This window comes from Calypte anna, chromosome 2, assembly GCF_003957555.1.
Source record: "Calypte anna isolate BGI_N300 chromosome 2, bCalAnn1_v1.p, whole genome shotgun sequence".
Classification (NCBI taxonomy): domain Eukaryota; kingdom Metazoa; phylum Chordata; class Aves; order Apodiformes; family Trochilidae; genus Calypte; species Calypte anna.
In genome coordinates, this window is record NC_044245.1 from 81459204 (window position 1) to 81484052 (window position 24849).

Consider the following 24849-nt stretch of genomic DNA (forward strand, 5'->3'; position numbering starts at 1 on the left):
CCAAACAAAACCGAAATAACAAAACAGCTTCACACTTCAGACTGAATAAGAGGTTAATGAAGTCACTGTGCATGCAGTCAGCAAATAGGACTCAAGTGGCTGATTTCTGTTCCGGACTCTGCAGTGTTTTGGGGAGCTCCGTTTAATTCAGCATGCGTCCGTCCCTTTCACGTGTTGTCATTTGACAGGAAAAATAACTCCCAAGTGTTCTGTTTTTTTCATGCACCTGCCTTCACAAATCCCAGCTCCCTGGAGTTCTGCGTGGTGCTCTCAGGGAGCTGAAGATGCCCGGTCCATGTCCAGAGCCCTGCTATTTATAAGACTTGTCAGAGCGGGGGAGGAGGAGGAGGGATGCAGCACCAGGCTGCTGTTTGCCTTTTGCATAAACTACCGAGACAGGTTGCATATTGTTAGAGATGTTGGGGCGGGGGGGGGAGAAATGCAGAAGCTGAAGTGTTCCTAATCCTTCTCTTCCTAGGGACTGTGGATCTGTAAGGCGCTTCCCTCCGATGTGAGTGCAGTGTCCCCTGTGGGATGCAGTAGGTGATGCCCAGCTCTACTGCAATGGCAATTGGAGCTCTCTCTAGTTCTCTTCTCGTAACCTGCTGCCTCATGGTTGCCCTCTGTAGCTCCACCATACCTGTGCAAAAACTGGCCAAGGCTCAAGACAAACAGGAGATAAAAACAAGCCAGGAAAAGAGGGATCACACATCTACAAGGGACAGCCAGACAGGCCCGGGGAAAATGAATGAGATCGGCAGGAGCGGGAGGGAGGAGGGCAGCAGGGACTGGAAGAGCAAAGGAAACAGGAACTACTCAAACAAGGAGTCTTGGACTAAGCAAAAGCAGGCTTGGAACAGCCAGGGGACAAGCAGTAAATCTGGGAGCTTTCAAGTGCAAGAGCAAAGGGACGCTGCTCCTGAGGAACCACAGGTGGTTGAAGATTCGTCTCTCCCAGAAGCTGTTCCAAGTGTCACTCCCGAGCCTCCGGAGGAGTATGCCTATCCGGACTACCGTGGGAAAGGCTGCGTGGATGAGAGCGGCTTCGTCTATGCCATCGGGGAGAAGTTTGCTCCGGGCCCCTCTGCCTGCCCCTGCCTCTGCACTGAAGAGGGCCCGCTGTGCATCCAGCCCGAGTGCCCCAGGCTCCACCCTCGCTGCATCCATGTGGACACCACGCAGTGCTGCCCTCAGTGCAAAGAGAGGAAAAACTACTGCGAGTTTCGAGGGAAAAACTACCAGACCCTAGAGGAGTTCATGGTAAGGGCTGAAACCCAAAGTCGTTTTGTGGGCCCTTCAGTCATCTAAAGGGGCATGAGGTTCCTGAAGTGCTTTCTCATGGGATGTTCTGAGTCTCCCACTCTCTTTTTCATTTCTCTGTTAATACTGTGTTAATACTTTACTTGTAAAATATTCCCCTTAAACATGACCTTTTCTTGCTCTATGGTACCGTAACATTTTTTTTACATCAGGGGACTGATCTTTATTAATTCCTTTGTTATTTACAGAAAAAAATGCTACTGGGGAGGTGCTATTTGGGTGGTGGTGTGGCCTTTATGAGAATTTTAAGCATTACATTTACTTCCTTATTTAACTGTTAACTGTGAAACTTACACCTTGCAGGGATTCAGCAGGGTTTTGTGGGCTGACTTCTATTCCTAGTAGTCAGTTTGTGATACCTTTTTCTAAGTCATTTATCTTTTCCTTTTTTTTTTTTTTTTATTTATTTTGCTAAGCTGTGCTGCCAAGGTTGCATACTGTTTGCTTTCTGAGAATGACTGTGGGCTTTCTTTTTAATAAGAGCATGGTTTACAATCTGAATTACAGTGATACCTATATAATGGACTTGAAAAGCTTTAGGTTTAGGGAAATCCTTTCAGAGTAGGACCTTTTATGTGTTAATGTGCACTGAAATGATTTGGAGTTAAAGCCAATACCCTGGTTGCTTACCTTTCCTTTTTTCCTATGAGATCTGCAGGCATGCTCTGAGAATCTACTTGCAAATGACTGTTAGGTATAGGGCTGGTTCAAAACGCATTTCTGAACACACTTGGGATTTTTGAGCTGAATATGTTGAGAGAGTACAAAGTCCAGTTCAGAGTGCTGATAGCTTGAGCCCTTTCAGGATAGAGGAAAAGAAAATGTGTTTATGAAGGCTGTAAATAAGATGTTCCTCTGTTCTCCATGGTATTTGTGTGCTCTTGGAAACTTAGATTCATCACATATTTCCATGTTCTTCAGCTTCTTGCAAAATAAGCAAATAAGTACAGGAGCAGGATTACTTTCTCTGGGGTAAATCACAGTGTTTCCCTTTGCACTCTTTAGGCACTAAGTGTAAATCATCAGTAATTTTCAAAGTGTAGTAGGAAGCATCATATCGTCTTCCCTTTTTCCATGCCACCCTCAAGGACTGCATTCAGCTTTGGAACAGCAGTTTTCTGCTTTGAGAAGGTACTTTTATCGGTGACTTGTTTGCTTGACCTTTTTGGAAATGGATTGTTACATCCTTCCTTTTCAGAGAAGTTAATTCTGAAGGGTGGCCAGAACAGAGATGTTGCTGAACACGGTCTCTGTAGGACTCCATGTCAAAGTTTTAAAATCTTCTTCCCTTTATGTAGTGGTGTTGTATTAACAGCTGTAAAATAAGCCTAAATTATCTTAGCGTGCTAAGTATGCAGGGAAAGAATACAATTGGAGGACCCCCTGTTACATTGGAACATGGCTGGCAGCCTTGTTAAGAGAGTTCTGAATTGTGATATTTACATAAATATTCTGAAAAGACTGACTTTTGCCTTTCTTTTTAACCCCACTGAGCTTTTAGCCCCTGTGCTGATACTCTCCTGTAAGGAAAGCATCAGTTCCCTTTCTGCTTTGGAAACATGAGTGAGAAGGGATGCCTCCTCCAGGTGGGCAAGGAAAGTTACCACTGCAGTTAGGCAGTGGAACTACAGCCTACTTATTTTGACCTTAATTTTCAGTTGTGCTTCAGTGTTGGTTCCAATATTCCAATATATATATTGTGTGAGCACAAAGGTGTAAAAGCAGCCTCTGCAGTCAGTGGAGATGTCTGGTGAGGTAAGGTACAGATGTAATCAGATTGCTGCTGCTCAGTGGAAACAATTGCAAATGCAAGTAATTGCATGTGGTTTCAAAGGTCATTTTTCAAGTTTAAAGTTGATGGTCTTAGAGTTTGGTAATCTGCTGCATAAAATTTATGCATACCTGTGTGAATATGCATGCAAGTTTGCAAGTGTGCTTTTAAAAAATTCATGGTTTGGTTTGGCAAAACCTGTCTCTGGCCAGAGTCAGTGCTAACTCAGAAGCTGAGTGTTCCAGGGAATGGGAGGTTTGATGCTTTTCTTGCTTCACAGTCTCTCCGGTGGGTTTGACTTGTGTGTGTGTATGCTCATATTTTTCTGTTTTCAAAAAGGGGCATGGGTATTGAAACAAAACACAACACAGATGTAGTGGAAGGATGAGGTCTCATAAAGCTGTTTCCATCAGCACCACTCTCCAGAGGGTATTGTGAGGCAGAGGGATCACAGCATCCATTCCAGTGGAACTGGGAGCAGAAGCCTTAGTTAGTGAAATGCAGTGAAGGTATAATTCTGCACTGAAACTGGAGGTTGCTGAGCACGTGCTCCACTAGATTTTTCTTCAGTCTTACAGTAAGATTTGAAAAACCAAGCTTTCTAAAGTAATGCAGTAAATACTACAGTAAAATAATACAATAAAGTAAAGCCTTACAAGGACTATAAATTATTTGCAGGAGTATCATATGGTTTGGTAAGGACCTACAGTTTTTGAAAGTTGTTGCTTCGTGTTTTTTCTGTAGGATTTCTCTGCTACCAAAATTTTTATTTGTTTGTGAATAACTTGGAAATCTGGAAGTCAACAGGTACTAATGGATTTGTGCTATTTTGAAGGCATGGAGAGGTAAAAACAAGGCTGATTATGTTTATTCCTTCCAGTACAGTACCAAATCAGTTTGGGATTATGATTATTGTTTTTTGAACTTTGATGTTTTCAAGGCTCAAGGAACCAAATGTATATTACATATTTGATTCAGATAATTTTTTTGTCTGTTTTTTGTTTTCTTCTGGGGTTGTTGTTTTTAATTAAAGTTGGCAGGTAAAAAGGGGGAAGGTAAAGATCAAGTTTGGACCAGAACTTCAATGAGTGCAAATGATTTGCCTCTTCATTATGAAATTTACACTAGGTTGCTGGATAAACCTACCACCTCTACTAACCTACAGTTTTCTTCATGCTTCGGTAGTGGGAAATCTTCCTGTTTACACAATTATGTGCTTGCTTTTCTACATCTGCAAATCCATTTATACATCTGCTCAAAACCTTTTCTTTAAACAATTCTAAATACGGTGGGGTTTTTTGCCATCTGTATTCTATTTTCTACAGGTTTTACAGCTGCCTGGTGAATATTTAAGACTTTTATACCTCTTGTTGCCTTCCTACGTTTTTTTGCATAGGCGGAACTGCTGCTGTTGTAGAGTTAATAGCTGCATCTGTAGAGCACAGGAGCTTTGGTATCATTAGTCCTTAGAGAGAGGTTGATACATCGTATTATTTTCAGTCCAGCCTTGCGCTGTAGGATTAAAAGAGAGGAAATGAAGGACCAAATGTGTCTTTTCATTCTGATTTTTTTTAGCTGTTGTCATGTATATGCTGTGTCGCATTGTCTCTCTTTTTAGTGATGGTTATGTCTCCAAGTAGTAAACTGCCATTAAGATGCAGGAAGAAGTGGGGTTTTTCTACAGTTCTTGCTGCATCCTGATGATAGATAAAAGCAATACACCACTGTTTAGTCCAAAGATGAACAGATAAAGGTTGACACTAATACCATTTCAGCAGCCACTGTGGTGACAGGGGTTCAGTTACATGCTTGAAAAAAGCTTTGTAGAAATAAGCGCATGGAGACTTTCCTTGACTCTGCTACCATTACTCTTGTTTGTGAGTTGTACAGATGACAGCACTTCTTAAAGGTGTAGTATAGTTATTCCCCTGAAATCCCATGAATTTACACTGGAAGGGTATTCATGACTGTTTTACTCATAAACATAAACAGTTTACTCTGTTTACGAAAGATACAGTCTTAGAGTGTATGTGCTGTACAGGATGGAAATGGATTATTCTGAATCATTATTAGATAAAGATTAGATCAATTTTGTTTCTCATTCAGTTGTATATTCAATGCTTCATTAAATGGCATCTTGTTCTAGGGATTTTAGGCTTTTGTCAAATTTAGAACATTAGTAAGTAACCTACTTTATCAAAATATGTGTAAAATTTACAGATGAGAGATTTTAGGAATAACATCTGTGTGCTGTCTTGTTTCCTGATTATCATCAGATGCTCTAGTTTTACATCATTTCTAATATTGAATGGCACGGCTACGAAGTGGAGTCCTGGGAGAGGAAATATATGTTGTAGTTACTGGTCTTGTTGAACTGTGATCATTGGCAAATTTGCATCTTGGCTGGATGTCAGGTTTCATCCTCAAAGCCACTTTATCACTCACCTCCTAAGATGGAGAAGGGAGAGAAAAATGTAAGAAAAGTCTCATGAGTTGAGATAAGGACAGGGAGAGATCACTCAGCAATTACTGTCCTGGGCAAACCAGACTTGACTTGGGGAAATCAGTTTAATTTGTTAACAATCAAACCCGAGTTAGGACAATGATAAGTAAGAACTAATCTTAAAACCACCTTCCACTCCTTCCTTCTTCACAGGGCTCAACCTAATTCCCTATTCCTCTACCTCTTCCCCACCACTGGCACTGGGGAATGGGGGCTATGGTCAGTTCATCACATGTTGTCTCTGCCCCTTCTTCCTCCTCAGGGGGAGGACTCCTCACACGCTTCCCTGCTCCAGTGTGGGGTCCCTCCCATGGGAGACAGCTCTGCATGAACTTCAACATGACAATTCCACATGGGCTGTGGTTCTTCACCAGAAATGAACCCACTGCTCCAGTGTGGGTTCATTTCCACGAGGTGCAGCCCTTCTGGAGCAGACCGCTCCAGTGTGGATCTGTCATGGGGTCACAAGTCCTGTCAGCAGACCTGCCCCAGCATGGAATCCTCTCTCCATGGGCCACACATGCCCTGCCAGTGGCCTGCTACAGCACTGGCTTCCCACAGGTTCGTAGCCTCCTTTGGGCATCCACCTGCTCTGGCATGGTGTGAGAGTCTGAGGTCCCCGCCCCTTCTGTGGTTGGACTTTGCTTTGCAGATCCAAAACAAAAAAAAATTTTAATGTTACCTCGCACCATAACACATGGGGTCCTACGTAGACTGCAGGTGAATTTCTGATCCAGCATGGGCCTGTGTGAGCTGCAGAGGCACAGCCTGCTTCACTATGATCTTCACCATGAGCTGAAGGAGAATCTCTGCTCCAGAGCCTGAGCCACCTCCTCTCCTCCTTCTCCACTGGCCTTGGTGTCTGCAGAGTTGTTCCTCTCCCATATTCTTACTCCTCTGTCTGGCTGCTGGTTGTTGTGCAGGTTTTTTTTTCCCTCATTAGCTTTTTTATTACAGAGGACCTTCCACCATTGCTAATGGACACATAGTAGGGTCTATCTTGGACCTGGCTGGCGTCAGCTCTGCTGGACATGGGGGAAGCTTCTGGCATCTTCTCCCAGGAGACATCTCTGTAGCCCAGTCACTATGAAAATGTTGCCACACAAACCCAATACCTCAAGTAATGGCAGATAGTTAGGAACTCAGGTTTGCTGACACTCAAAATTTCACATGCAGTTCAAGTGATTACCTGGAATACCTGAGCTCTTGACTCTGAATACTGAATCAGCAAGCTTCTCATCTGCTGGCACTCCAGCTCTTCAAATGGACATGGTAATTTTTAAACAATTACAGAACAAAGGTCTTGTCCCAAAGCCTGCAATAAAAATCTGCAGTACTGGGCTGTCAGCCTCCTTGTAGCATTTTATAAATGTATGGTGTAGTGTTTTCCTGGGTAGAGTGTAAAGCAAAGAGAAAACTGGAAGTGAGTAGCTGGCAAAGGAAGCCTGAAATAAATAATAGTAATAGAGGCAGAAAGCAACAAAGCAAGAGACCCTATTTAGGCTTTCTAAGCAGAGGGGATGGCATGAGGAGATATGTGAGTGCATAAGCAAATAATAGTGCTGGCAGGTGGGGAAGAGACACAGCAAAGCATGGATGAGCATTTAGTTGGAGATGATGCAGTGCAAGTATCAGCATGTTTGAAGTTTGGAAGTGAGAAGGATGTAAAAGAGGCAAGCATGCAGAGAATGAATTTGAGGAAAAATGTGACTAGACACCTACGAAGCAGGGAGAAGAAACCAGATGGTCTCCACGTTAGATGTCTGGATGATTCTTCACAAAGAATAATTTGTTTTGGACTTGAGGCCACTCTGGTTTTGTGGGAGACATGCAGTGTGTGGTTGTGTGGCATCAACTGGAATCTGGAATGAAAAAAGGTCTTTAAAAATTGATCTCAACCTAAGTAAACCTAGAATATGCACAGATTGTAGATTTAGAGGATCACTGATAGTAACACCAACACCTTTGTCCTGCGCTCTGAGCGTGGATACCAGTGTGGGGTTTTGTAGTACAGCAGTGAAATTTACAGTAAACCATTTGTACTCTTTACCACCTTGGCTTCCCTCTATCTTCAGCTTCTTGTGTGGTATGAGGATGACAGCAATGCAGTGTGCAGCAGCCTGGTCAGGAACACTTGACGAAAACACCTGGAATTATACATGTGGCAAATGCAGATATTTTAAAGTACATTTTTTTTTCCTAAATAGGGTCATGATGCGATTTTGTTTGGAATTAATTTCATTGAAGTAGGTCATTCAAATAATTATCTCCTGGTACTCCTATTGTGTAGAGTTTTTGCAAACCAGTAACATCTCAGTAGAGAAAAAGGATGACCTTTATTTTGCTTCACCCCTTTCTTTGAATTGCTGTTTCTTTTCAGAAGGTTACAAGTAGTACAAGGATGGTCCAAATGCAGCTAACCTTTGGAAAATACCTGAATTCAAATAAGTTTTTTTCTGATTTCTTTTTGGAAATTATAATTTTCAATAAAATGTAACCTTCCTGCTACCAAAAAGCTTTCAAGCCTTGAAAAATTGCAAGAAGGATTTCCATGAAAAGAAATTTTATATTTCATTTAGCTAAATTTTTCTTCTTTAAATACAGTATTTTGTTTTCTTTATCACTTTTTGATCCTGTGATAGAATCAAACCACATTTCATTTGAATGATGAACTTCATTTCTTAGAATTTCATTTGAAATGTGGCAGGGAAATTTTTGCTTTATTCGTGTTAAAAGTCTCAAGTCCACTTGTTCCCAAGATCCCTTTGACTTTCCTCATTTGGTGTCCAGGTTCAGAACAAAACCTGTGGGTGTTTTTTTTCTTCTGTGGTTCTGTATTTTTGCAGGAGCTCAGCTTCACTCTGCCTTATGCCGACCACAACAAGCATTTTTTTTTTTAAAGGGGGGAGGAAAAAGAAACGAAGGGAAGAACAATGCCAGTGTCAAGGCAGGCATTGCACACTTCAAGAGAGCATTAAGTGAAAGAGTTAAAAGATGACTCTGTTTGTGTTTCAGGTTTCTCCCTGCGAGAAGTGTCGCTGTGAAGCCAATGGGGAGGTGCTGTGCACCGTCTCAGCGTGTCCCCAGACAGACTGTGTGGATCCGGTGTATGAGCCTGATCAGTGCTGTCCTATCTGCAAAAATGGTAAGTGAAGGCTGTAAAACTAGAAGGGAGCTTCTGTCAGAGAGATCCGTGTCACTCTGTCCTGGTTTTGAAAAATAATTTCAATATTTCCCTTTCTCCCTAAGCAGAGATGGAGATGAGTTGTGTGTGGGTGGTGGCTTCCTGGTGTAAAGAGTCAGATTTTCCCCTGACTGGGATGAAGTCAATTATGACCTACAGGGATATTGTAACTCAGGAGACTATTATGGTGTTAATAACAGATACTCATGTGGTTTCTAGTTATAAATTTTGCATTAACTCATTGTGGCAATGTCTTATATAGGCACACAAAGTGGGATTCAGACCCCTCATGCTATCCACCTTTCAGTGTGAGCAGTAAAAGTTATTTCTGTTCTCCCTTCATACGTATTTGTTCCCCTTTCAGAGATTTTTGTTCTTTTTCCTGGGGCAAATCAAATGTACCTTATTGAGCTCATTTAATTTTCATAACTAAATGAATTAAACTCCCAAGTTTGATTGAATATTTTTCATAACTAAATTAGACAGAAAGTCTCTCTACTCCCAGCAAAGACTTGCATTACATCAAAGTCTTGGTCTGTTTAGAGGAAAAAATTACATGGCACACTAGCTCATCACTTATAAAGAAGAAATTATGATTTATTAATAATAATGAAAGCTGCAAAATCTCAAATGAAGTTATATTTAAAATTTTAAAAAAGGCATTTAAAAATATTCAGATAATTTGCAGCCATATATTATTTCTCTAGAATAGGTAGGTTCTGTTACATTAGCTTAAGCAAACTGATTAAAACTGGAAAAGCTGGAGGAGGAGAGAGTGTACAGCATATGCGTTCTGTAAATTCAACAGTAGATGATAAGAGATAGTTAATTGCATTGGAGAAGTTTCATTTGTATGGGTACAAAAGCAATTGCTTTATATCCCTTAACTGGTTGTTACAACCCTGAAGGAATTTGTTCTCGGGTGTACAGATTAAGGGCACTCTGCTTTTGGAGATGAGGATGGGTATTTTTTGAGGCATTTAGTGATAGTTCCTGAGAAAGGCTGAATTTAGAAGCTGATGGTGGGATGCCTAGCTGGTCTGGATGATCCTTTAGCACTTGTTTGATGGTAAGAGCCTTCCTGATGTGGTTACAGCCTTTTTGTGTGCACCGCTCTGCTGCAGTTCCCCAGGTTGGAGTGACTCTTGGCAGGCAAAAGGTCTGTTTCAAGCATCAGGGATGCAGTTACAACCATAAAATGTTGTAGTCTTTCCCACCAAATTTCTCCTGTGGTGTGAATACCTTTCAGAGCTGGGTGGACTTTATCAGGGCATGTTCTCCCACAGGCATCAACGTGATGCAGAGCCATCAGCATCTCCCAGCCGTGACTTGCCTTTGGATTAAGGTGGTACCGCAGTGCAGGGCTTGGCTTGGCTGTTCTCACAGAGCCCCTGACACATTTCCCAGAAATGGGGCCTTTTAAAAAAACTATACATTAAAAAAAAAAAAAAAAAAAAAGCCTTAATTGTGAGGAGGCTGCCTTCTCTCTAAGCACTAGAGCTTAATTACCTAAATTCAGCCTGCAAGAAAAAGTAGTCTTGGTCTCAGCGTTTGAATCCCCAATATTACTTGCATCTTCCTTGCATATAACCACAGGCTGGCATCCCTGACCCAGTTTCAGACCAAAGTGACCTGAGCTGCCTGTTTCCAGTGAGCTGTACTGTCACTTCTCTGCATGTCAGAGAGCCAAGAGTGGCTTTCCTTGTTAGCTTTTAGATGAGGAAAAAAGCTATTAACAATAACAACAAAACCAAGATAGTTCAAGAGAAGCTCAACTTTTCTGGTTCAGCAGTTTTGGAATAGTATCATATCACAGAAAAAAATAATTCTGAGGAATCCTATCCATTTGGGAAGTGTATTTTAAAAAATAATGCCAGGCTGCTTGCTTTCAGAGCTTATTTTAAAGCGTGGAACACGTGCAGCTTGCAAGGAACTTCAGTGAATTGCTGAATGTTTTTAATTAGATTGGAGCAGAAACCTACTGAGGAGGAAAACCCAGCCTGTCTAGTCCTCCTCTCATTTTGAAGCCTATTGGAACAAATGTGCTGTGAATGTGAGTTGGGAAAACAATCACTGTGTTGTGCTTGAGGGGTGATTGTTGTGGTGATAACATCAATGACATATTGTTAGCGTACATCGGGTGGTGTACTGAGAGCTCAGGAAGGTGGAGCCATGAAAAGCATGTAAATGGGGTGGCTGCTTTCATGCTCTGCATCCCACCCTTCATAGAGCAAGAAGGAATCGGAGAAGTTTGAGTTCTCTGCATTCACAGTCAGCTGTGTGTTAAAAATGGACAAAATCCAACACAGATTTCTCTCCCTTTCCTGGAACTTCATAACCATCACCACTTCCCTAACTTGCCTGGCCTGTGGATTGCTGGTGGCCAGCCAACAGGGTCAGGGCTAAGCAACTACATCCATCAATGGTAAAACCACATAGAGATGCCTGATTAAGAATTATGGAAGAGATCTAGTGAAAGCCTGCCATCATTAGAAATTATTAATTCAGTATCTTGGCAGGGAGGAGGTCTAATGAAAACCTGCCTTTATTAGAAATTATGAATTCAGTATCTTGGCAAGTGTGACAATGTGCATTATTCCTTGTGGGAAGCTGGGAGTGTAGTTGACTTCCCCAACATGAATCCACAAAAATGCTGGCAAGCCTTCAGATGAGGAACAGGCAGGTAACTGTCCACCCAGATTACACAACTGCACATATATATAATTGTAGACTTACTTTGAACATAAGAAGTAGTGAATGGAAAATTTACAGAGCAAGGAACAGTCTTATATGGAGGTTTTAGTAATCTACATCACATCCGGACTTTCAAGAAGGAGCCGAGATACTTTTGTAGCAGATGTTTTCTTGTTTGTGGGCTGGGACAGGGAGTACTTTAAAGAAATACTTGCTCTGAAAAGTAGTCTGTAGAAGGGATAAAAGGTGACACCTCACTGGCAAAATCTTGGGGGAATTTTCCTGCTTTTTATGTCTGAAGTCACTACAGGTAAGGCAGCTGTTTTGTGTTTATCTTATATATATACCCTGGAAGGAAGCAGTTTTAGGATAGAGAGGAACAGAGGCAAGGCTTTATTCTTGTGTGAGTTGTCATGTTGAACTTCACGCTTTCAATAACCAAAAGCAGCAGCAACAAGAAAAAAATGTCCAGAAAGTTAAATCTAATTTCAGAGAGTTGCATTAAGTAACAGGTGCCTAATTCACAGTACTAGCAAGGTAGTTACTTCTCTGGAAGCTGTGCCTCTTCACAGTGGTATCAATAAGCTCTGAATCAGGTACAAACACTTCTACATTTTTTTATGGGAGTGAAGGATAAATATAATAGGCATACAATTCCCCTTCCATTAGGAAAAAGCTGGGCACATGTCACTGCTTCATTTGGGGCAGTGGGAGGGGGCAGTGGGTAGTACTGAAAGTGAATTATCTTGCTAGATTAAATTACCTTGGTTGTCTGTTCCACTTCTGTTTCCAGTGTTGGAGCCCTAATAGGCATACACGGCTGAATGCTGCTCTGCCCAAAGCTTTGCAGCTGCAGAACAGTTGATGGAGTTAAGGGTGGCCCTGCTCCTGCTGGTGTATTTGCAGGAAGAGGCGTGGTTGCTAGACCAAAAAACATTTTGTTCCAAGGTCCCTGAGAGATTTTTATTTCATTATATGGCTGAAAGATTGCCCCAGATAAGATGAAGCTGATTCTGGTGCCTTCATGACATCTATCTGTCTGCGTGTTAGTGTTGTTTCTGTGTCTGTAAGCAGGGAGAGCTGAACTTCTCTTAGCAAAGGCTTGTAGCTGCACAGTGAAAAATACTAAGTGCTGATGCCCAGAGGATCACATGTGTCCTCAGGGCTGTAACATCCACAGGAAATGTAGTCAGGAGACTCTACTCTGGATGTAGTCATTTCAGGTGCCTTAGGTGGGATGACCTCAGGACCTCATTTTGTATATGGGTTCACAGTTCCAGCTGAAATACATGCATCATGTGGTTGAAATGGTGGCCACTAGTAAGGTGCAGGTTTAACACGATGTGGCCAAAGAGGGTAAGTGATCATGGTTTTGTATGCCCATACTGTTAATGCTGACTCACTGAAGCTTGCTGTAGTACCTTTATGTGCAACTACAATGTTTAGGCATGGGATAACTTGAGACTGCCTCTACATGGCAGGTGGGGACCTCAGTCTGTGCAAAGGAGCTCTCAAGGGGGGCAAAAACCTGAGAAAGGCTACCAGAGCTGCTGTCCCCTTCTGCCACTGGTGGTACAACAAGGCTTTGTCTCACCACGGGGCTTGAATCTGTTGCAAATCTATTAATATTATCTTGAACCTGTTAATGGTGCTAGTCAAGGCAGTACCTTAGCCCCTGTGAGCTGTCATCTCTAAAACTCAGGTCAAAAGAGGGGTTGTTGGGCTGAGGGACCTGTCTGGCCATAAAAAGGCTGAGGGTGTTTATTCTGGGCAGATAAAGGGAAGTTTTGACAGCACCTTGACAGCAAACTGTCTGTGTGCTCTTCCCTGTAGCCCTGGCTTTGCTCAAGCACCATGGAGAATTTGACCTGTAAAATTTTGTGTCCTTCTGAAGTGTTTTTAAATAAAATATGATCTTCCTTCCACTGTATATGCCTCAGTCTCAGCAAGGAAGAAAGTATAATGGTGTCCAAGTAGAGGTCAAGGCTGGACTATTACAAACATCAGGAACTTAGTTGGTATGAAATTAAAAATAAACAGTACGTTTGATCGTCCTCTTTTCCTCTTTCTATTTTAATTTTAAATACTTTTTAAAGTCCTGCTTTGGCAGCTTATATAACAGAAAAGAAGACCCAGAAGTTTTGAAGTCCAAGAGTGGTTCTTCACTCTGGATTAAGGAAGGGATCAAATCAGGTGGTTAGGGTCATCTGTTATAGATGTAAAATACAGAAATCATAAAAGTGTTGTAAAATCTAGGTTAGTAGATTGAAACAATATTTAATTTATTAAAAAGGAAAAAAATGAATTTGCATTAAAAAGCAGTAACCTAATGAACATGAAGTCATTTCAAAATTATCCCAGTTCCATATATACTCTACACACTGATGTGATTTGTGCCGTTCTAATGTGTTTAGTTCAGATACTCGAATGCCTGTGTGTGCAGAGTAGTATTTGTTTCATGTTTCTGTGTGCATGTGTTGCTTAGCAAAGCCTTCTGTTCAATCTTCCTGCTTTATTAGGATATATTTCACAAAATTATTTATAATATGAGACCGTTATGTTTCAGATGAATTAATGTTTCACAGGGAAAAATGCCATTAAAGTTGAATGAACAGCTGTATGTCATTAAAATTGCCAAGTGAATATGCAGGTAGGTTGAAAAACTGTAGCAGATATTTTGGCAGCTATTTGTTGAAAGCAAAGAAATACCAGACTTGCTTCTTTTTGGCTTCTCCTTGGTAATTTGAAGTGGCTTCCAAATCTGGTAGGTGAAGTCAGTGAACTAGTTACAGTAGTTTTTGTTGCCTTCTGCTGTTGATGAAACTGAGAGGAAGTTTAGTCTGTGTTTTGTGCTAATACAAGGAGCTTCTTTAACAATTTTCTCTTTCTGTTTACCTCTCTCATTTTCTCTCTCTTCTCTGGGAAAATCGATGGTTACACAAGCTATGTGTGCCTCCTGTCTAGGAATGACAAATTTTTCTTCTTTTGCCCTTTTTTTTTTTTCCAGTTAGACCAGAACTTGTTTAAATGTGCATTTCACTGCAAGAAAGGGCTGAGCAAAACCTAGTGCTAAAACAACATACACATTGACCTTCCCAACTCACTTACATGCACTTGCATGTACACATATATGGGATCTCATGTAGACTTGGCAATTTTATGTTGAACTGTCTAAGCAGTGACAGGTGGTATTACTTCCTCTAGGGTATTTATTTAGTGTACAAGTTATGTTAGCTTCCAGGGTATATGTTGTTGGTTTTTTCCTAATGATAGAAAGCTGCCAGAGGGTGAGAAGGATCTGTCTGAAGACAAGGCAAAGGTATCCTGTTTTACTGAGTAGGACAGATCTATTTATATAGTGTTTATGTATGTGTTGCCTATACACATTGTGTGTGTATGTGTTTTTAAAATTTTCCACCAAGAAGCCACAGTGCTTTCAGTTGGGAGCTGCTGTCCAAAGGCAGCATTAAGTGTCCCTGGGTGTATAGCATCCTGTCATTTTGTTTAGACACATAAAGACAATCAGAAGTTATACCAGTGTCTGGTATTTAAAGTATTACTTCGGTAGAAGCATGTAGAATACCTAATTAAAATATAAAAGCAGTGTAGCCTATAAGTTTTCTAGACCTTGTTCTGCAATACTTTCTCATTACAGGCTGCTACAGCAAGCCTGAAAAGCCTTGCCTGAAAGGCTGAAGGCTAAAAGCCTGGAAAAGTCAATTTTTCTTCTCTTACCTGATACTACAGGTTTAACCCATATCAGATTAAATTCTGCTATATCAGTCGCTTTCATGGCAACTATTGGCAGGGTTTGTCACTTTACTGTGGGTAAATGATGAGGTGCCCCAAATCCTGGTGGAGTCAAAATTTTGCTGTTTCGTGTCTCAAGTTCTTAGAAGTTGTTTTGCTTCAGCTTTTCTGACGACTTTCATATATTTGGAAAAAACAAATAACAAAAACCCGAAGAAGCAAACAGAAACAAACAAAAAATAAAAAACAAAACAAAAAAACCCCCAACAACCACAAAACAAAAACAAAAAAACAATTAACAAAACCAAGAGGTCTGATATACCTTATACTGCAGTTTCACATATCTATTTCACATAGCTATTTTCTGTATAGCCCTGGATGCTGGTTCTGATTTAAGCAGGAAAGTGGCTTTGTACTAATATCCATCAGGGTGCTGAAGTAAACAGAGGACTATTGCTTGATTTGTCTTCCCTGACAGCTTCTGGTTTACACAGATATGCATGTGGAGATTTGCTTGTTTTGTGTTGAGACAGCTAACCTGTGCTCCCTGAAGACATCAGTTGTTTTGGGGTTTTGTTTGTTTTGTGTTTTAAGTTCTTCATGTTAGAATTTTCTGAGTTTATATTGCAGTGTTATTTACACACACACATGGAGATAGGTAAGATGTTAAAAAAATTTGGAGCTTCCATTGTGCTCCCTTCCTCCTTACATGCTGCCCCTGTGTTTATTCTTCACTGTTCTAAGAACTTTAAAAAATTAAAATTAAGATATTTGGAAGTTTTTCCTATGTCCAGTCTTATTCTTTATGCTTTTCATTAGATAAATGATTCACAAATTATTAACAAAATTTGCACCACTATTCTGCTTGTGGATGCCTGTTTTAATTTTGTATATGTCACTAATAGAACTTGTGGTAAAGACTGGAGGGGGAGGGAAGCTGTACAATTCCAAGGTCTGAAATACTTGTGTGCATTTTGCTGTATGCTATATCCTTGGAATAATATTCCCTATCAATAGAGCACTATACTATTTGATTAAATTATGAGCTCTTAGGTTCTGACAGTCTTGTTCCAGATTGAGTTGCCACAGGCAACCTGATGTTGTCTGGGCCACTGTCACTGTGAGCTCTCAGTTGTGTTCTTTGCAGAAAATCCCATTGTAAACAGAAACTATTTACTAGCTAGGTGCTAGGCAGTGAGGCAGTAATAGGACTACATAATGATTAGTATTTTGCAGTGTGATTAAAAGGAGCAATGAAGAAAGATATATACCTTGTGTGTTTTGCTTTATATCCTTTTGGGTCTTTTTTCATTGCTATTTCATTATGTTAAATGAGGCATCCAGGAGTTTTCTTGGCTTTGAGGTGAGGTGGAGGCTTATATTAAAATGTTGTGGTATGTTAGTATATTGGCAGTACACCTCTCTGATGATAAATGATACATTCAAAATCTCCTTTTACTTCTAAGTGTACTGTAATTTTCTCTGCTTATTTTTCATGGGAAGTTGTGGTTTAGGCATTAAGGAAGATGGGAATTGATCCAGGTGACTTACTGATTGATGGAAGCAGGGAATTGGCTGATTTTGTTAAACTTCATTTCTTAACACTTTGTTCTTCTATGGTTTGTGCTTTGCAACCGTGATGGCCCTTGAACACTATTGCTAATGCAATAGTGATTTCCCCTTGGAAATCCTCATTCTTTGGGATATGTCTGAGGACTTTCATGGGCATGACAGCACTCTCAGAAGTTTTCTTCCTGTCCTGGTTGAGCTGTGTTTGTAAATGAAATACAGATCTGATGAATAGGAAACCCTGTATACTTTCCTGATATCAGTTTGATCAGAGGCTCACTTGTGTTTGGAAAAGAGCTCTGAAGGAAAAGGAGCCATGGGTTCTTAGGGGAGAGGCTAAAGGCCTTTGTTACTTTTTATTAATATTTGTGAAACTAAAATGTCTGATTTTTGTGTTGTTTTAAGTAGCATCTTACTGTTTCAAACTACTGCACTGGGGAACTGCCCTAAACTGTGTCCTGCTTGAATACAGAATAAAATCCCTGAGGCTTACCTTTGCCCAGCAGGTCAAACATCTTAAACAGCTGGAAACTCAAGTGCTTTCCTAATTTAAAACCTTGATCTTTAAGTTGGAAACAGCTTTTACTTCGTGAACCTTTGGATTGCTTCCATGGGGGTAATTATCCATGCAGTTTTGCTTCCTTGAGCATGTTCAGCTGTACTGCAGCGATTAAAAAACAAAACAATCCAGTTTTTAAGTAATTCCTTACCTTCACTAGCACGATTACCATAATGGTTAGCATTCCAAAGCTGATAGGCAGCCAAAAGCTTCCCTTGTTTTCATTTAGGAGAACTTTCAAATGTGTGGGTTGTTTGTTTTTTTTATTCCCTTGATAAAGTTTTATTAGAAGAGTGACTTTCCTAGTGGAAAGCATGACTTTCTTCTAAATGCCGTGTTCTTTTGCTGAGTCTTCAGCTCTATTTGCTTGTTTCTGTGCCGATAGCCCTAGCATGAGGAGGGATATTAAATGTTGCACGCATAGATCCAACTTACCTTAGTCTTGTAGATGGTGAGTGTTTTTCTGCTGCATGGTTTCTTCTCCCATTGCAACAGGGTACTGTTGCACACTGATTACTGACTACCTTTCTTTGAAGTACTTGAAAGCAGCAAGTCACATTTATCACCCTTAGTAAAGAGAAGGGTATCATCACTGCTTACTTACCCAACAAGTGATTTAAAAAAAAATTTTTTTTCCTTTTCCAATGGAATTAATAGATGGAGTAGTGGCAAGAAGAATAGAACTAACAATGCATTACAACACAAAATATATTTGATGAGTAGCATTGAATAAAAAAGATCTATATCCAAGCAAATTCTTTTGGGTATTACATTTTATGCTCCAAAATAGTAACTATTCCTTTCTGTTAGTCTAATCTTAAACCCTCTCGACCATTTTGAGTTTTAAGGGAGATATACAGGTAATGAATCCTAGTAAAGATGGGAGAGAAAGGAGTAGTGACTGTTAATGATATCTTTGAAGCTAAGTAACAAGACAACACAATGGTAAATTAAATTCAGTAAAAGCGTATGTCAAGTAGTGAAAGAAATTTCTTTGATATTTTGATGACCTCTTGTTAAGATTTCTGCTGAGTGGTTTTAGTTAAATATTAGTGTAAAATGCTGTAAGTAGACATCTGTCAGACCTCATTAGGAAAGCCTTGCATTTATTAGAAGTAGATTATATTAAGACTGATTCCTTCTACCTGATCTGTGTAATTTTGGTATTTGCTGAGCACTTGTCAAGTAAAGGTTGCAGAACTACAGAGAAGAGAGGCAAGAAAGCTAAATATTCCCCCATGAGAATAGATGAGGTCTCTACTAATAATAGGACATGAATTAAAAGGCACATGATAACATGTGGTACTGGGAAAGTGGGATAGTACCAGTGAAAATCTTCCCACTGCTCACAGTACAAAGGCAGGGGGGAAGAAAAAAAATGCAAAGGCATTGTACATAGTAAGGTCTTTAATGCACCATGTAGTTAACCCATGAACACATTGCAGAAGGTAGTGCTGATGCAGAGTTTCCTAGGATTAAAATAATATATTGTTCACAGGGGGAATAAAATACTTTAACCTTAGCTATGATGAAGCTGCTTGGGATGACTTGCTGTTAGCTGTTCTGGGTTAATGTGCCATTTTTTGAAGAGAGGGAGGAGGCCCCAGGCATTGCTTCCTAAAGTAGCTTCTGAAAAGCTCTCAGGGTTCCAGAATGCCCGACCTTCCCTCAAGGCCATCATTGAACAATAGATGTGTGCCTCTGAGATTAACATTGAAGAAGAGGAAACACCAGGTGACTAAGGCCTTGAGGCAGAGGAGAGGAAGATGGAGGAGAGAGCAATATGAGAGGGAGCCACACCAGGAGACAGAAAAACACCAGAGAAGAGCAATGCCAGAGCAGAAGGACCAGGGCCGGTGAGGAAGGAGAGGGAGAAGGTGCCCTGAATAGAGATTTTTTTTTTTTTCCCCTACATCCCATGGGAAGATGTCAGTCTGTCCCCTGCAACACACGGAGGCGCATGGTGGAGCAGTCCCTGAAGAAGGAGCACGGCAGAGCAGATGCTGTGGACCTGCAGGCTGTGAAGGATCCCATTGGAGAAGTTGTGGACCTGCAGTCCCAGGAGGATCACAGAGCAGATGTTGTGGACCTGCAGGCACTGAGGTGACTGCTCCCGAAGCAGCCCGTGGCTCTTTGGGCCGCCCGCACTAAGGTGGTGTCTGTCCTCATGAGGGAGTGTTGGAGGGGTTCATGAAGGATTTCCTCCTGTGGTAGGGACCCCATGTTGGAGTAGGGGAAGACTGTGAGGAATCCTTCTCCCTGAGGGGGAGGGAGTGGCAGAAAACAACCTGGGATGTCTGGCCTGTAAACCCCCCTCCCTGTTCCCCTGTGCCGCTGAGGGGGGTAGAGGTAGAGATATGGAGAAAAAAAGAATTTGAGCCCAGGAAGAAGGGAGGCATGGGGTAAGGTATATGTGCTCTGGTTTGTGTTTTTGCTTTTAATGAGAAATTGAACTGATTTTTTCCCCAAGTATAGTCTGTTTTGACCATGAGTGTAATTGGGGAGCTGAACCCTCATAGTCCTTTTCTTGACCCACGAGGTTTTACATGGATTCCATGTAGTGAAATGAGGCAACCAGGTGCCACTAATTGCCAGGCAGTGGGCATGAGCTTGTGTCAACCCCACCCGTGCCTGATTAGGGCGGGCCTCCACTGCGCATGGGCAGGACCAGGGGGCCAATAAAAGGTGAGGCCTGAGACCCAGGCTCGGCTCACTCCTGAGCATGCCTGCAGGAAGGCTAGTCGCTTTGTCTCAGCACCGCGCTAACTTAGTTGCACTTAGGCTCTGAGTCTCGAACCCATGGCCTCAGCATGGCTCGGGTTTGTCTGTATAACTGGGTGCTAACCGGCTGTGCAACTCAAGCATCACCCCTCTCAAGCCTCACCCTAACGGTGATGAGCTCTAGTGATGCAACTAAGTTAGTGTGGTGCCTGTGCTTCAAGCCTCACCTTTTATTGGCCCCCTAATCCTGCTCATGCGCAGTTGGGGCCTGCCTTAATCAGGTACAGGTGGGCTTAACACAAGCTCATGCCCACTGCCTGGTAATTAGTGGCACCTGGTTGCCTAATTTCACTACAATTTCGTCCTTGCCATCCAGAAATTGGAGGGAGGGAGTGGCCACATGGTCCTTTGTTATCCATCAGGCTCAAAGCACTACGAGAGCCTAGTAGAAACTCACTTATAGGAGTTTATTTTCATGTGAGCATAAATGTAATGTTCTTGTTCCCTACAGTCCACATTGTAGAATTTCATTTTTTTGAACTACCTCTTTTTAAAGCACTTTGCAGAAAAATGGTTAGGCTATCTTGACTTTAGCCCAGTCAGACTCATCCTGGAAGTACATGTACCTTCCTGTAAGGCAAGGAGGCATACATAGAGATCTTGAAAGCAGCAGCAGTCCTTTTCTCACACAACCATTGCACAATCATTGTGGTGTGTGGTGGGGCACCTTACTCAATACATGCAGGTAATGGAGAAGGGATCTAATAAGGATTTTTTTTTGTCATAGTCTGTTTTCAGATATTCTATTAAGCTTTATTTAAATGACCTAGAGGTAGATCACTCTTAAGTTGCTTCTGTAATAGCTTTTCCATACTCTCTTAAGACCTCTGAGATTGGTAAAAGGACTTCCTGTGCTTACAGTTCATATGTGTTTAAAACAATCTACTGAAGGGCTAACAGAAGGAAAAAAAGAAGCTCAGAAGCAAATAAATTATAGCAGTGCAAGGAGTTATTTGTTATGTCAATGCAATAGAGAATTTGCCTCCCTACAATGGAAAGATAATTATTTTCCTGCCATGGCAGCTCACTAACCTGATCTGTCGCTAATGAACAGTTTCGATGGAGGTTTGGCAACCACTCACATGAGCAAATGATTGGTTTTAAGACCAGTTCATGCTAATGCTGAGATCCAAGCCAGGTAGTGATTATGATAACTTAGAGGCAATTCTGCATTCATTATTTAGTGTATATATCTCTCTCTTTTTCCATGAATATTTAAATATAATTATACATGCACATGCTTAAGCACTCATACATACAGCTGGAAAATGTGAGGAAGTCTCATTACCTAGTTTGTGGCCTAACCATTAAATCTACATGAGGTGTTTCGATTTCAGTGTGTTTAGTTAAGGAATGTTTACCTTCTCCAGTGGCTGTTGGTCAGGTCCAAGCACTGGGGGAAGCAAGGTCCAGGTATGTCACCAAAGGCTGTCTGGGTTGCTGGCAAGCAGACATTTGCTGTGTGCACCATTTATATGCCTGAGGTGCTGAAAAATAACCACTTCTTCAATTTTTCTTGCTGGCAGCTCATTCAGCAGAGAAGTTTTATCCATTGCTCAGTTTTCATTACAAGCAGGTGATGTATTTGTCAGTATGAGAAGACTTCTTAATTTCACATCAGTTGAGTGTTTAATCTTCAGCCTTCTTAGTTAAATTTGTTCTGACAGCTGATTCTTTCCAGTCAAAATGACTAGAGAGTAAAGTCAATTATCTTGAAATATGTGGGTTTGTATTTGTGCATAGGTATGACTGATAAGGCTTTGACTCTGAGGTCTGCTGTGATGCATACTTCTCCCTCAGGGTCCTGGTGCTCTCTCCATGGCAGTGCTGCTGCCTGTGCAGTAAGCTGGCTGCAGCTGTACACCAGAGGATGCTTTCATCAAAATCACTGCGGTATCAGCTAAGTGGAGGAGGAGCCTGGAAATCTTTGCAGTCCTTGAAGCATGTTTTGGGGAGACCCAGTTTCCTGGGCTCTGGTTTTGAGGACTATTGGCAGAGAAAAATGTTAAAGATGGATAGGTGGCAGGAAGTTACACAGATTACAACATCTGGATAATACAAAATGGAACTTTATAGAGTCAGATGACATAAACCACACTCATGCTTACCCCAAGCTGGCATCAACTTCAAAGGTAGTTCTCACCCTCTGAGATCCAGCTGGCACATTTCTAGCCTTCTGACTGAGCTTGTTCTTCGTACATGTGTGTGTTTACACGTATGTATATATACATGTTACAGGGGCCATCAGACACCATGCTTAGTGAAACGCCCTCTTGAAACCCTGCATTGCAATGGGCCATCAGCCTCTTGCTGCACCTACCAGATACTAAGGACAAACATTTTAGTAGGGCCTGTTGTGGGAGGACAAGAGGCAATGCTTTTAAACTGAAAAAAGGGTAGATTTAGAGTAGATGTAAAAAATGTTTTATGATGTGATTGGTGAAACACTGGAAAAGGCTGCCGAGAGAGATGGTAAATGCCCCATCCCTGGAAAACATTTGGGGTCATACTGGACAGGTCTATGAGCAACCTCATCTAGTTGAAGATGCTCCCTGCAGAAGAGTTGGACTAGATTATCTTTAAAGGTCCCTTCTAATCCAGCCCATTATGTGATTCTCTGATTCTACATGCAAAGACAGTAAGGTAGGGTGTGTATGGGAGTAGCAACTGTACGTTCCTCACTGCTTTCTTGAGACAAAGTTGCTGGCAATTTGCTTTAAAATGCTCATCCTTCCATTTGGATTACGTTGCAATGGGTGCATGGGTGAAACCCCCGCTGTCATGGGTGCACAGACCATTGCACCCTTGTTTTACAGTGAAAGCTCCAGGAGTACTGTGCCAAGAGCTGCAAAGCTACTTTTTGCTACAGAGCATTAGAGGGGAGATTGCCTTGGTATTACAGACCTTGAGATGAAAGATGACATTTTATTGACTTCCTGAAGATGCAGGCAGTTCTCACATCATTATAGTTGTGCCTAGCTTATGCAGTAGTACATTTGTTACAATTACGAGGCTCAAAATGTAGTGTTTGTATTTCCTTTTTGTTGCCTTTTTCTCTTTTTAATGAGAGAACAGAGATTCTGAATAAAGTTTCTCCAGACCATGGTGCATTACCCATAATTCATCCATGACTGTAACTGATATGTATGAGTTTGTGGTCCTTCTTAGGGTGGATGCTCCTTGTGGTGGGGATAGCTATGGAGTGAAGATGAAAGATCATACTCTTAAGTGGACAGTCCCAAAGGTGCATTCCCAACTGGGCAACCCCACAGAAAGGTAAATTCCCACCTATTGTCACTAGAGGACTGTGTTAGAGTAAATTGAAGGCTAGACCACTTCTTACTATGAAGTAGATTGTCTGTAATTTCAGGCTGTGAGTGCTTGTCATACAGGTGGAATTTGCATGAAATGAGTAAGATATTGAGTTTAAATACTTGAGTTAGGTCATTTCATATGTTACTGTTTTGATGGAGTGACTGCTGATTTACCTTCAGGTAAATTACAAGATGATTTGATCTTTTTTACCATTTGGTTTCCCTCCCTGTTTACTTGCTTGCTTTATAATAAAAAATCTTGCTTTTTAAATTTCTGGGTTAGTTCAGATTTACAATTGAAGAGCTGTTAAAGAAGTTTTCAGGCGGGGGTTGGGAGCAGAAGTTAGATACACAGATCCTGTTATGGTTCTGTTGTGATTTGCTGGTTTTTGCATATTGGGAGCTGAATATGTAGGACATGGTGTCCGTGTGTATGAGTGCATCTTGTGTGGAGTCAGAGACATAAAACTTCTTCACCAAAGCCCTGTCTCTAACTTTGGTGTAGGTCCTTCGATCAACTCTCTTTGAAAACCCCAGACCAAGAAGGGATGTATGTAAAAGGCAGATCTTGCTGCAAGTTGAGTGTTTAGTTATTTTGATTATTTGAATGTATGTGTTTTGTTAAGGACTAACTTCTGATGCCATTTTTTTCCTTGGGGTAGTTATGTATTTAGATTTAAGTCTCAAACAGCAGGATAGATCCATGCATGGCCAAGTGGAGCTGTCTGTCTGTGGTGGGGTATGTCATGTGTTTGCTTATGTGCTCAAAGCTTCTGGATAAACTAGATTTTTGGCTGCCTGAGAATGCCGGGCCACAGGAGTACAAGAAAAGACTGCCAGTCACTGTGGCTTACTCAGCCATCCCTGATATCCATGGGAGTGATGGGACTCTTGAGGATTTGCTGTTACCTTCTGCCTCTACCCTTCCGGAGTCACTTGTCTTTGGAGCTGTCGTGTCTGCTTTGCTCACAGCAGACTGTGCTTATCCATTGGCACCGTGTCCAATTCTTTCTAGTTTAGGGCTTAATTGCATGGAATAGAAATATATGACATGACAGTGCCTGGGAAATAACAGTAGCTTCATGTGAATGTCATTATTTATTGATATGGGTTTGAACATTGTGGTACACATTGGGGGAGGAGAAAAGGCAAGGGAAGGAAATCTCCCTGGTTTCAGGGTGAGTGTAGTGTCTCATGAGGCCTTTGTAACCCTAAAATAATGAACTTATTTTCAAATATATTATTATTTGCTTATACTTACCTTTATAATACCAGATTAAAAAATGTTATTAAAATGGGGTTTATGCTTTCTGTTTATGGCAGGTGAATGGTGTTTGCATTTTGTGATGTCTCAAAGCCTTTACTTCCCCATAATTGTTTTAGTGTGACAAACCAGCCTCAGTG

The 24849-nt window shown here is 41.3% G+C and overlaps 1 protein-coding gene across 1 annotated transcript in view; it reads left to right on the forward strand.

Moving 5' to 3' along the window:
- Nucleotides 1-477: 477 nt before the first annotated feature.
- The window catches only part of VWC2 (von Willebrand factor C domain containing 2), a 55829-nt gene continuing 31457 nt past the window's right edge, over nt 478-24849 (forward strand). The window contains exons 1-2 of the mRNA XM_030445591.1: nt 478-1260; nt 8610-8739. Coding sequence (XP_030301451.1) covers nt 547-1260; nt 8610-8739 — 844 coding nt within the window. The 5' untranslated portion in view covers nt 478-546. The remainder of the gene's footprint in view (nt 1261-8609; nt 8740-24849) is intronic.